Below are 14,331 nucleotides of genomic sequence, written 5' to 3'. Positions count from 1 at the left end.
TGTCCGAGAGCTCACTCCAGGCTATGGATGCATGCTTTTCTAAGACTCAGCTCTACTGTCACCCATATAGAAGAAATGAAAAGAATCCTGAAACGTCACGTAGTCATCCATGTAAGATCAGAAAAATTATTGTTATAATTATCTGCATATGATATTCTATTAGTAAGGATGACAAGCTAAATAGGAACTTGTGACCTGACTTTCTATCATTCTTTGAATCCCAGAAAGAATGAGGAAGAATAACCCATTTATTTAAACCAGTTAGGTGAGTAAATGCATCAGTTTCTACGACCTGCATATAGGCTTTAGGACACATTTTTTTAAAGGATACTAGAAAAAATAGGCAAAATAACCTATGGCTACACAAATGAGGGAGAGGAAAGGGAAGAATGGGAAACTGTTCTAGTATTTTTTAGGGCCAGAAAATATTTATTCTCTTAAGCATCACCCAGCTGGGTGTTCAAAGGCCAAGGAGCTCCAGACTTAAGAAACCGGGGTGTGCTGGAGAGAGTACAGCCCTTTGGTCATCAGTGCTTAGGAGATTTGCAAATCCGGATGGTTGTAATGTGCACATATCTCTACTCCAAAGAAAAGTAATGACTTGAAGGGACGTTAAAAAGGAATGAAACATGAAACTCTCTGGTTCTTAAATTGTATATCGAGTTTAAAAAATACGTTACTTTGAAATAAGTGTTGCATGTATATGAAGTGAAACTAACTGAATTAAATTTGAAATTAATCATTAAATCATGAATAGTCAATTTTCTTGCTATCCAAACAAGTGTAATGTGACTTATTTTTTATCAAGAAGTACACATTGACTTGTATATGTGTATATGCATGTATATGTTTGCATGTAATTCCATACATGAGCAAGGGAAACAGAGAAATATACATAACAGGTTATTAATCTGAGTTGTTGGGTGGGGTTTGCACAGAGGTTGACATGAGTAGCAAGGGGGTGATGTTTGGACAGGAAGGCGAGAAAAAAAAAAAAACTATGATTAAACATCCAACATGTTAGATATGACCCCATTCATGAGCATTTGTAAAATTATATGTGTGGGTTTATGTAAATATATATATTTATATGTTTTTAAATAACACTGAAACTTCATTTTGTTTGTTTTGGGATAAGACTGTGAAAAAGAACAACCATAAAAATCTTGAAAAATAGGGTTTAATTCCTTTAAATCCTGTGTTAGCCTGCATTCATCCATCTTCTTCACTTTACTCTGAAAGTGAGGCATTTTCAAACAGAGGGAATAATGTTTGTTTGTTTGTTTTTAAAGATTTAATTAATTTATTTATTTGAGAGAGAGCAAGAGAGCCCAAGCAGGGAGGAGGGGCAGAGGGAGAGGGAGAAGCAGGCTCCCCGCTGAGCAGGGCGGGACTCGATCCCAGGACCCTGAGATCATGACCTGAGCCGAAGGCAGATGCTTCACCCACTGAGCCACCCAGGATCCCTGGGTTTGTTTGTGTTAATTGGCTGGTGTTAAATTTGTATTCCCAGGGTGAACTCCCTCAGCTGTATTGCAGAAGTACAACTGATAACATATTATTATAAAATGCTGTAATGACCTGACCTTCTAATTTCAGAAGCTAAGGTTATGACAAATTTGTATGTATGGAAACAGAAACTGGAGCATTTCACATTGGGCAAGATACCCTGCATGGTCGTATTTTAGTAACTGTTTTAATTGTTTCTAATAATCATTTTAATCCTTGTTCACACTTGCTCGCAGCAATAGTCACGTGTCATTTTGTGAGATTCAGCTGTGTTTTAACTCCTCTCCGGTCTGTGTTCCATGTTCTCTCCCCAGGGACATGTGCTCAAGTGAACGAACCAACAGATAAGAACCACAATGGCGGGGCTCCTGGGCGGCTCAGTCATTAAGCATCTGCCTTGGGCTCAGGTCATGATCCCAGGGTCCTGGATCGAGCCCCGCATCGGGCTCCCTGCTCGGCGGGAAGCCTGCTTCTCTCTCTCCCTCTCCCCCTGCTTGTGTTCCCTCTCTCGCTGTGTCTCTCTCTGTCAAATAAATAAATAAAAAATCTTTAAAAAAAAAAAAAAGAACCACGATGGCCCTACCCACATTTTTCCAGTAAAGAATTCCCCTAAGCCACTGTTCAGGAGATATAATTGTAGCAATAGCCTCTCTGGCCAGGACCTCTATTTCTCATGGTAGAAGTTTACCATTACATCATACGGTGAATGAACACACTATCTAATTATTTAATTTTATAATAAATGAATAAATATATTTTTTGGAGTTTTAAAGTAAAAACCCGCAAGATGCTCTCTTATTAATAAGAGAAAGTGCTTATGATGGCCAGTGCGGACAGAGGCAGTGAGGGTCAGGTGCGCGCTCGGGCCCGGACGTGTGTCTGGATGCAGGCTGGTGGTGGCCGCGCGCCCTCCGACTTACTCTCGTAGTGAATGAGGAAACCCACGCTGGAGCGGCTGTTGTCGGTGGTGAACAGCAGGTACATGAAATGCCCCGTGCTGATCAGGAACTGGGGAGCCTGCGTGCCGTGGTACTCTCCGATCAGCGGCGACGAGTTGGCTGGCCCGTCTCGGACCTCCAGAGTGTCATAGTTGACTTCCGTCTGAAATCTGCGGAGATTTGTATCCAGTCAGAAAAGCAAAGCTGCATTAACTTATATACATTCCCCAAATATCTTCATTCATTAATTGCGCACCGATGTATATCACTATAAATAAAAGATTTAGAATTTTACAAACTTAAAAAAACACCCAGGCACATATGATATTGAAGCATCAGTTTTTCTAGAAGAAAAGGTACAGCCTAAACCCTTCCCTCTTACTGAATACTCGGTCACGTAACATCCCAAGCACAAAAGACTGCAGTCTTTAGCTCTAAAATAAAAATACTGTGAACCAGGTTAGTTTTTGGAGAGATGAAGAAAAGAAGGCAGGAAGGAAGGAAGGAAGGAAGGAAAAGAAAAAGAAAGAAGAAAGAAAGAAAGAAAGAAAGAAAGAAAGAAAGAAAGAAAGAAAGAAAGAAAAAGAAAGAGAGAGAGAGAGAGAGAGGGAGGGAGGGAGGAAGGAAGAAAGAGAGAGAAAAAGAAAGAACACTAAACTAAAAAACATCGATTAGTGAACAATCATTATGCATTTTCGAACTGTGTTTCATGATCCCCTGTTGAGCTTGATTATGGATATCTTGAAATGTGCACATGAAAAATATGATCTCCTAAAGGAAGAGAATAATTCAAAATACATGGCAATACTTCAAATACTTTTCAGGAAAAAAAAAATCCCGTGCCTTTTTAAGCTGCATTAACTCTTTTCTGGACACTAGAAGAAGATTTAGCACATTGCTGCTTCAGAAACGAAATGCTGCTTTAATGATTTGAACAGCTTCCAAAAAGTGCTTAACTTTTCTTTGAGAAGGACATTATGCTTCCAGAGAATCTGGCCTGATGTTATATTTACATACAGTTGCAGCCACTTGGGTCCTCTCTGAAGCAATGAAGACACCATTCCAGGCACTGAGATAATTTTCTAAATGGGCCCATCTCGTCCTCAAAGAGCTAACCCGGTTTCCAAGTGTCCGGCTGTGCTCTCAGGGAGCAGCTTATGCCTTGTGAGCCTCTGATTCACTCAGCGACTTTCAGACTAAGACTTCTGTGGAAGCCTGTGTCATTATCCCCCATCCTCTGCAACAAATAATGCTGATGGAGAGGAAGAGCGAGGGCGAGTGCCGGCTCTCCTGGCTTCATGGCATGGAACCACAACAAATGATGCTGAAAGCATCGGGCTCTGCCCTGGTTCTCACTGAATCACATATACTCCTCTTAGAGCAAATGGAGGGCGATGATGCCCTATTTTTGCAACTAACTTAGGATGGCCCTGTGGCCCCGATATCCCATAGAGAACTGGAAACACTTGCCATTTCCATGACTAGGTCCGATGGGGTAGCCGCCTCTTTCAATTTTCTAAAATGTCCTCTAAAAACCCTGTGGTTTCTCAGTGATCTGAATTTAAATTCAAGAGGTTTGGATAAAGCATGAAATAAATCTCATTTGAAAAATTTGTGCTATAGTCTTCACACCTTCTTCCTGGAACAACAGCTAGGACAGAGAGAGTGCCCTTCCCAAAAGCTGGGAGAGTCCGGGGTCGCCTTGGAGAGAGAACGCCAATCCTTTTCCATTATTGGGCAACCTGATGCACTTTGTATAGCAATAATATCAGTAGGGACTTTTAAATCCTATTTACAAACACATGCTTTTATTAGGATGTCAGCCCTCTGCTGGAGACATAAATCTTTAAAGAGCAGTGTAACAATCACAAATGCCCGAAAATATCAGAAATACTGGCTCTTGTAAATGGAATTCAGCAAAATATTAAAGTTCCACAATCTTGCAAAGACAAGATGGAGAAAAATTATATGTCTCTTTGTTCAGGCAACTGAAAATAGAGTGCTAATAACTTGTACCAGACCGGAATGTAAAGTCACAATTTTTACTAAATGATTTACATTTGATGTGATGCCAGGAATCAGGAAGTGCTTTGCTCTTCCCCATCTCAATACCAGAAAGTAATGAAAATTAATAAGAAACCCAACTTAATTTACTGAATATTATAGAGTTAATTTTTTCTCAATGATTAAGTTTATATGCAAGGATCCATTCTCCAGCATAATGGATACATAAGCCAAAATTTTAATTTTCTTCTGAGAGATTATCTTACTGGAGATTATTATGTTACTAGACATAATAAAATGAACAATAATTTCAAATACAAATAATGCTAAATGATAATGCAACTCCCACTAAAGATCTTCCTGTATATATTATTATTAATAGAAAATTAGTGGAAAACAAACAAAATAATATAACAATGTTCATACGCCTTGAGACATTGTAATATCCTGAATATTAAAACCCAAACTCTTTTAGTCAAGAACAAGTTCCTTGGGTGCCTGGGTGGTTCAGTTGGTTAAGCAACTGCCTTCGGCTCAGGTCATGATCCTGGAGTCCCGGGATCGAGTCCCGCATCAGGCTCCCTGCTCAGCAGGGAGTCTGCTTCTCCCTCTGACCCTCCCCCCTCTCATGTGCTCTCTCTCTCTCTCTCTCTCATTCTCTCTCTCAAATAAATAAATAAAATCTTAAAAAAAAAAAGAAGAAGAAGAAGTTCCTTGTTAGAGAAAGCTTATACTGCTCGGAGATTAAGCTTAAAACACCAAAAAATATGTCTCCTTCTATTTTAAGGCATAGGCCTTTTTGAAAACATTTTTGATTGTTAATCATCAAAGTGATTTTATTGCAGAGACAAATGGAAACACATTTTATCATGGTGAATTCAAATAGCATGATTATTTTTTAAGATTATTGAATTCATTATCAAATAGCGAAGCCAAACGGCATTCCAGGGATAGAACCACTCATGGATCACTAATTTGTCACACACCCTGGTTCCAGCTCTGCAATCACTAGGACATGACACCATTTTCCTGGGCTGTTCCAGAAGGCACCTAAGGGACCACACGGGCTTCCATTTGCAATCAGAGTGTCTGTTAGCCATGGGTCCAAAACCCAGAGTTGGAGACGACGGCCAGCAATTGTGAGCTCTGAGGAATGATGATCTGGGATATCCACTCCGTGACGCAAGCCTTTGGAGAGGACTTAGCTGCAGCCCTAGAGGGTAAAGTTCAAGAAGAACAAAACTTATCAAGCAAATGCCTATTTCTTTTTAAGTGAATTCCTTTGGGGGAACCAACCAAGAACTGTCCTATTTCTAAGTCTCACGATCCATTTAAGTAAACACAATGGACATGCATGGGTCGTTAGGTCCAAATTAAGGAAGAGAAAGAACGTCTTTTTCTTACCTATCAAAAGTTATTTTGATAGAGTGTCCTGGTTTTGCTTCAATGATCCATTCACAATTTAAAGAATCTTTATAATATCCTGGCCATCCAGGAGGTAAAATGAGTCCACTGGAAGCAGTCAGGTGTCCACCACACGGGGCTGAAAGAGAGTTCAGGTGTCAGCAGATCCTATTGAATACCTGGGAATGCACCACAGCAGTGCCTGTGACCGCAGGAATGTGCTTCTGTCTTCACGGACTTTGTGTTTTCAAGTATTCACACTAAAGATATTCCCAAGAAAATGGCATTTATTGAAAGCAGAGCACATCTATCCCACATCCAAGTATTTATCCGCAACCCACAGCAAAGTTCCTATGACCTGTAAAGGTCAAGGTATAAGTGCGAGATGAATGACTCCCATGAACTGTCACATCCAATCGTCATAACGAATTCAGGAGTACATACCATCGATATCCATGTTTCATATGTGTCTGTAGTTCCACAAACATCTATTGATTAGCAAACAAAATTGCTTCACATCTGAACAGAAATACCCTGTGGGGTGTGTGTGTGTGTGTGTGTGTGTGTGTGTGTGCAGATACTATATTTCAATGATGTGTGTTGTGCTTATTCAGCTTGGGTTGTGTTTATTTTATTAACATGACTTGCCACCTACATCATACTCAATTATTACTGGATGTTAGGGAACAAAACAAAATTTCCAACTTCAATAAACATAGAATTAATCTGCATCAGTCCTTTTGAATGATCCATAATTATAAAGAAGAAAAGAAGTTTCAGGAAGGTATGTGCTTGGTGCTCAGGAAAAGGGGTTTTTGCATTTCTGTATAATCTACAGGAATTTTTAAATAATGACATATATTTAATATGTTTCTGTCCGGCCACATATTTTTTCAGATTTTTCTTCTCAAAGTTTTTTGCCATCTTTGTAATCAAATTTGTAAATCTATAGATATCAAATAAAACATAAAAATGTCCCGAGTTAAAAAAGTCATTTTTGAAAAAAATATGCCTTTTATGGAGAAATAGCCATAATGCATTAAAATGCTGAAAAGTTGTACACAATTGAAACCAGGCTTTGATGCTGAAGAAAAACATCTAACAGAGAAATCTATAAAGGTAATCGTGGTGGCTTCATTTAGAATGGAATAATAAAAGGAAAAAGTAAACATTTATGCAAAGTTTATGACTACATATTGGAATGTCTCAAACACATGTGAAATAATGTTCTGAGATTTTATTACTATGAGTACCTCTTTGCAATTAGAACATTACATTATGCAAAGCAGGATACAAAATTATAATAAAGCATATTCTAAATTTAATTAAAAAAATGGTTCCGAGTAAAGGGGAGGTAGAATTTCAAAAATATGTTAACGGTGGATAACATGGACCCTAGGTTGCTGTGCAGATCATGTTTTTCTTAATATAGTTTCTTTTCTAAATCAACTGTGATAGGTGGACATTATTTCTAGAGTTAGGTATAACAGGAAATCAGAGTCATTTTTATGACCTTGAGTTCTTGAAGAAAATTTTCATTACTTTATGTAATCATAATTTTAAAAACAACATATTTTTACTAATTAACATGAGGAATTTTTTCTACTTAAGTCCTTCCATTCATATTTTTAGCCTTTATTCCTATGCTTCTCGACATGTTGTAGCAAATCCTTTTTAGAATATGACATAAGCAAAAATAAATAATTATACTTATGCCGTGTTTTATTATCCAAGGATACCATATAAGAAAGACATATAGCAAATGTAGATTTTTTTGTTGAGTTTGCTACATGAGACCTTTCTAAATCTGTGTGAACTGTTTTATTTTTACAAGCCTTACTTCCCATCTAAATACAAACCTGTACATTTCCCTCATTTCAGTAAAGCTTTTTAAAAATTTTGAGTTGTTCTATTTCTTGGAATGTGCCAACATTCACACATCACTATCATTTTATTAATATCTTGTCTTTTACCTGTGACTTGACAGTTTACAGTTATGTTAGAATTTGTATCACTTTATCCTGATGAAATAGATGTTTTAATTTTTGTATTCTAGGTCAGCAGACTTAAACAACAAAATATATTAAATGATGAAGTCAAGTTTGCTGTATCATTCGGCTTAGATTACATCATGGTGAGGTAACAACTCCACAATGGTCCAAGCTGTGATGACAGAGATTCATTTCTCACACAGGCTACATATCCAAGGGCTCCTTTCTTTTTCTTACTTACTTTTTTATTTTTTTAGATTTCATTTTTAAATAATCTTTCCACCCAACATGGGGCTCAAGCCCACGACCCCAGAGATCCAAAGTCTCACACTCCACCCACTGAGCCAGCCACATGCCCCTAGGCGCTCCTTTCTTGAACTAGTCTTGCAGGAGGCAATCAAATGTATATTCATACGTTGAATATATCACTTCCATTCATTCTTAACTGGCCAGAATCTGGAACAGGTTTCATCAAATCCAAGGGGGACAAGAAATGCCCTCCTGCTTGGTGGAAATTCAGATTACCCGGGGGAAGGGCACCAAGGACGCTCCTATTCACAAGGCTGAAATAAGTGAATGAGGTCTTTAGAATGCAAACTCTTTGATTCATTGAGTATTTGCATTGATGAACTACCTGCTATTGTATTTCTAAAATAAGCCCATCTTGATTACATATATTTTTTCTATAGATTTATTTATTATTATTTTTAAGATTTTTATTTATTTATTTGACAGAGAGACACAGTAAGAAAGGGACACAAGCAGGGGGAGTGTGAGAGGGAGAAGCAGGCTTCCCGCTGAGCAGGGAGCCTGATGCGGGGCTCAATCCCAGGACCCTGGGATCATGACCTGAGCTGAAGGCAGACGCTTAACGACTGAGCCACCCCGGCGCCCCATATAGCTTTATTTTTTAAATGTAATTATCTGGGTAGGGTGTATTACACTTAACACTGGCTTTATAAAATGGTGTGCAGGAGTTAGCCCGTTTTTGCATTACCTGTGATGGTGTTCCCCATGCTCAACTTCTCTGAGCTTAGAAGAAGAGAACTTCCTCTTGCAGCTCTCTGGTGCTTGTGTCTTTCTCAGGGTCCAACCTTCAGACTTTTTTCAAATCTCTTTTTAGGTATTTTGTTTATACACATTTTGCACTTTTTATTTGAGTCACTGAGTAATTTATATTTTGCTAGGAAATCACCAATTTCACTGAACGTTAAAATTTGTTGCCATAGAGTTGACAATGTGCTCTTGTACACTTATCCCTCCAATTAACTTGTGTTTTTAGTGACAATGAGCTGCACTGAAATTTATGGGCAGGCTAGAGGCAGAACGAATAAGTAGAGATAAATCTTTCATATAGAGGACAAAAAATTTATACCCATGATGTACTGGCATCCAGTAAATTCTGCCAGAATAAGTAAACATGATTTTTAAGGAAATTGCTTTATTGTGAGCCTTTCACTCTTTATGTAAAGTTATTATTAGTGATAATAACATTATTTTATTATTATATTGAATTATTATTTTTGTAACCATGGCTAGTTTTCTTCTATTTTGCTAAATACCTATAATTGTCTTTTCTCCTAATTTTCTTATCAGAATCACAGAAGCTTTGTCTATTTTATTGATATCAAAAAATTATTCACTCTTATATTATTCTTTCTAATATTTGATTTTTATTAATATTCTATTTTTTTTCCTAACTTGTTAACATTAGCAATAAGTGCCTTTACTTTTGGTCTTTCTGTTTGATACTGAGTCATTTGTCTCCTAGCATAGGCTTCCTTTCTCATGTTATCATAATAGAAAGTGTTCCCATTGACAGGGTTTTTGGGTAGCATATGCCTTCAGGCTTGAGGCTTTATCTTTAGAGTATCTGTCTGTGGTTCTATTGGTATTATATGTTTCCACTATAATTGGCATATGATCAGCACATGTGGCCTGGACCTTATGATCAATTATAGAATTGATTATAACAAGTAATACTTGAGAAAAACAAGAAATGTGTATATTCTCTAAGGAACTTGAGATTCCTTCTCTGTCTCTTCAATTAAATGTGCTTGTGTTACTAAATCTTTCATTTCCCATTTGATTTTTTCCAACTAGATCTACTTGGTTCTGAAAGGAACATTTCTACTTCTCTTCAGCAAGGACATCAATTGAGGTATCTACTTAGTTATATTATCAGAGTATCTATGTATACTCTCTGAGATTCACCAGGGCTCAATAATTGGGTTTCTCAGGATGAGTAAATTTAAAAAAAAAAAAAAATCTCTTTCATCGTTAACTAGTCCTTTGTGTTAACAGTTTTCTGTGTTAACCCATAGCTGAGTTTTGATTGAACTTCTCTGAAGGTCTCTTCCAAATAATGAGAGAATGCTCCATTCACATTTAATAGGATACTTTCTCCTGCTGTCTGACTTTATTTGAAACATCACCTGCCACTCCTTAGAGCCACTTCCTTCCCCTGACCGTGCGGACGAACCTACTTGCCCTGCAGCTTGTAACACATCTGCACACAGCATTTTACAGGTAAACACACCAAAGACAGGGAGAATCATGGCCAGGAGAGAGCAGAGACTAGAAAGTACTCTTTTTTTTTTTTTTTTTTCCAACTTCTTTCTTATAAAATTACCCATGCTTCACAGCCAGTAATGATAGGCTTGGGGGGAGCAGTACCAGCAAATATGTACACATACGCACTGTCGCTGGTATCATTTGAGCACCCACGAGTGCAGGTTTACTTATTTATAAAGGATAATTACCTACCTATTTATTAATGCTAGATAAAATGTAGCATTTAAAAGCTATACATGTAAAATATGTGATAAAAACAGATAAGAATGGGAATCCTTCTAGTGTACTCTTGCCCTTCAGTTTGTCAATTTCCCACCCCCCTCCCCATGGTCCTCATCATCCACCAGACTTAGCACTTCATGAAAATGTGAAAGTGAGAACATCTTTATGGAGCTTTCACACAATCCTGATCCTTAGATGAAGAATGCTAACTTTGATAGTTGGGCTGAGCGATAGGGTTATGAGGCACGAGCCCACTCCACCTCACTGCTCGTTAGCTGGCCAGAGAGTTTATTCTTCCACGTTTAGATTCTGGTTCTGCTTAGACTGCCTGCACGGGAATGGTAGGTTGATCATTCTCGAGAGAAGAGAATAACCTTCAACTCTTGGTTATATTTGACACATTCTTTTGACTTTATTGTAAAATAAACACCTACTGACTGAAGACAACTGAGAAAATAAAAAACAGTGGAAAAAAAATCACCCATCACTGTGACTAACATTTTGGTGTATACTCTCTTTTCAGGCTTTTAAAAATTATTATTATCATGAGATACTTAAATATTTATATGTTTAAAATGGCATATTACAAGACAAGTGGTCATATTATCTGGTCTTTCACATGATAATGTATGATGAACATCTTTGATGTTACAGTATTTGTTTGTGGTGTGTGTATCCCAGTGTATGAATGTGTGATAATTTATTTAACTGATTCTCTGTTGTTTAAAACTGAATTGTTTGCACCTTTGGTTGTTATGTTTAATACTGCAAAAAAGCATTCTTGAAAAAAATAATCTTTTCAGCATTGCTTGAATATGGCCTTACAACTGGAAACACAATCTATAGCTCAAAAAGTAAGAAAAAAATTTAAGACCCTTAATGTGAATTTACACTATGATGCCATAATTTTATACCCTCAATGGCATGGTCAGAAAATGTCAGTTATTCCTCAACCTTACCAATAATACATCTTATTAAGGTGTTCAAATCTTTGCCCATCTGGTGACAAAAATGGTACTTTACCTTTACATTAAAATTTGTATTTTTTTGCCCATTTGAAAAGACTACATGCTATATGATTGTAACTGTGTGACATTCTGGAAAAGACAAAGCTAAAATTTGTATTTTTTTGCCCATTTGAAAAGACTACATGCTATATGATTGTAACTGTGTGACATTCTGGAAAAGACAAAGCTATAGAAATAGTAAAAAGATCAGTGGCTGCCAGGGGCTGGGTGTTGGGGAAAGGTGAACAGGTGGAGCACAGGATTTTTAGGGCAGTGGGACTACTCTGTGATACTATAATGATGGATACATGCCATTATACATTTGTCCAAACCCACAGAATGTACAGTGCCTAGAGTGACCTATAATGTAACTATGGACTCTGGCTGAAAATGATGTGTCACTGTGGGTTTGTCAGTTGTAACTAATGACCCATCTGGTGGGGATGTTGTTCACAGTGGGGGAGGCTGCGCTTGTGTGGGGGCAGGAGGTATATGGGAAGTCTCTGTATCCTCCATTCAATTTTGCTGTGAACCTAAAACTGCTCTTTAAAAAAGTTTATCTAAAAAGTATTTCTTGGGGCGCCTGGGTGGCTCAGTTGGTTAAGCGTCTGCCTTCGGCTCAGCTCATGATCCCAGGGTCCTGGGATCAAGCCCCACGTCAGGCTCCCTGCTCCGTGGGAAGCCTGCTTCTCCCTCTGCCTCTGCCTGTAGCCCCCCCTGCTTGTGCTCGCTCTCTTTCTGTCAAATAAATAAATAAAATGTTTTTAAAATGTATTTCTTGGTATTTACTGGAGATACGTTTTTTTACAAAAGTTTTTCTTAGCTCAATTTGTATGGGCCTTTTGATAGGGTGTGAATATATATTCTAAGTAATTATTTTTCATCTGAGTAAACATGAGAGGTGATATGCTCCTTATTCTGCATCCGCCCCCCAGTTTTCTTACACAGTTAACCAGAGTAGAAATGTCAAGAAGAAAATTAGTTAGGCAGTAGTTATATCAGCTACATTAAGGGCAATAAGACAGCATAGCTACTAAAAACTATGCCCTTGTTATAGGCTGAATTATGTCCCTCCAAAATTTGTATTTGGATTTTTCATTCCAGCAGCTGAAGATGTGACCTTGTTTGGAAAGAGGGTCCTTTTAGATGGAATTAGTTGAAATGATTTATTAGCATGGCTCTGCTCTAATGTGACTGGTGTCATGAGAAAGAGGGGAAATTTGGACACAGAGGTGCTCTCACACAGAGAAAGTAGGGATGATGCTTCTGCCAGCCGAGCAACTCCAGAGACACCAGCCACGCCCAGAAGCTGGCGGAGAACCAGAACAGATCCTCCGTCTCAGCTCAGTGGGAACAGCCCTGCTGACACCTGCTCTTGGACTTCCAGCCTCCAGGACTGTGAGACACTCAATTTCTACTGTTTAAGCCTCTGGGTCTGTGGTGCTTTTGATGGTAGCCCTAGGAAACCAACATGGTGGTTTGTCCCTCTGCTTGTGATGATCAATGCACCATCTCAAAGGAAAATAACGCAAATGATAGGAGACCCTCACCTTCACAGCGCGGGACGGTGGAGCTCCAGACGACATTCCCATCCTGCAGAATGCAGGTGATGGACTCTGACCCCTGGGTTTTGACAAAGCCATCATCACAATGGAAAGAAACCGAACTCCCCAGTAGAAATCTGTCGCCAAAACGTCGTCCATTTATGGGAATGCCAGGATCGTGGCACTCATTCTGACCAAATGCTAAAAGGAAAAAAAAAAAAAAAAAGAATAAAAATACTTGAATATTGGGGCGCCTGGGTGGCTCAGTCGTTAAGCGTCTGCCTTCGGCTCAGGTCATGATCCCAGGGTCCTGGGATCGAGTCCCGCATCGGGCTCCCTGCTCAGCGGGAAGCCTGCTTCTCCCTCTCCCACTCCCCCTGCTTGTGTTCCCTCTCTCGCTGTGTCTCTCTCTGTCAAATAAATAAATAAAATCTTTAAAAAAAAAACTTGAATATTAAGTATGTGTATTTAAAAAGAAAGAAAGCCTACTAATAACGCAATTTATTGTTCTAAATTTCAGTTATACATTTATAGATCGATAAATATTTGCATTAAACAAATAAGAAATTGATATCTAGTAAGACAGAGAGAGAGAGAGAAAGAGAAAGAATAGATGGATAAATACATACAATTATCATCTATACCACATTTCACAGTTTGAAAGCACTTTTCATATGCACTAAGAAAAACCATAAATATGGCAGGTGCTGGAAGGGATTTTGGTTCAGACACATCTGGGTTAGAATCCTGGCTCTTGTGTTTTTTATCTGCCCTTGGGCAGATACTCTGATGATCTAATTAGAAATCCTAATTTACAGATGAAGAATATCAAGTCTATATCCCAGTATTACTGTAATATTAAATGAAATATTTACTGGCAAATCCTAAGCACAGTATCTAAGAGAAGTAGGCAGCCTGTAAAATAGGATTTATAACTCATCTTTAACATTATTACCTTTATTTTATTCCCTTAACAATGCATTTAAGTAGATGTTCTTAAATACAATCTGGTTTGCAAATGAGGACCCTGAGACAAAGAAAATAGCCCTGTTATCAAAATTCACTGAGTATATACAAGTGCTGGTGTTCTAATCCATGGCTCCAGATCCCAAATGCCTCAATCCTTTTTACTACACTA

The 14,331-nt window shown here is 38.2% G+C and overlaps 1 protein-coding gene across 2 annotated transcripts in view; it reads right to left on the bottom strand.

Moving 5' to 3' along the window:
• The window catches only part of CSMD1 (CUB and Sushi multiple domains 1), a 2,059,737-nt gene that overhangs the window by 393,531 nt on the left and 1,651,875 nt on the right, over positions 1-14,331 (bottom strand). For both annotated transcript variants that reach the window (XM_078069893.1, XM_078069894.1), the window contains exons 15-17: positions 13,200-13,394; positions 5,856-5,994; positions 2,430-2,617 (exon numbers count right to left, since the gene is read on the bottom strand). In XM_078069893.1, coding sequence (XP_077926019.1) covers positions 2,430-2,617; positions 5,856-5,994; positions 13,200-13,394 — 522 coding nt within the window. The remainder of the gene's footprint in view (positions 1-2,429; positions 2,618-5,855; positions 5,995-13,199; positions 13,395-14,331) is intronic.

The sequence above is a fragment of the Halichoerus grypus genome, chromosome 3, assembly GCF_964656455.1.
Source record: "Halichoerus grypus chromosome 3, mHalGry1.hap1.1, whole genome shotgun sequence".
In the NCBI taxonomy this organism is placed as follows: Eukaryota; Metazoa; Chordata; class Mammalia; order Carnivora; family Phocidae; genus Halichoerus; species Halichoerus grypus.
The sequence above is the reverse complement of the archived record's forward strand: the minus strand, read 5'-3'. Positions and strand labels throughout refer to the sequence as shown.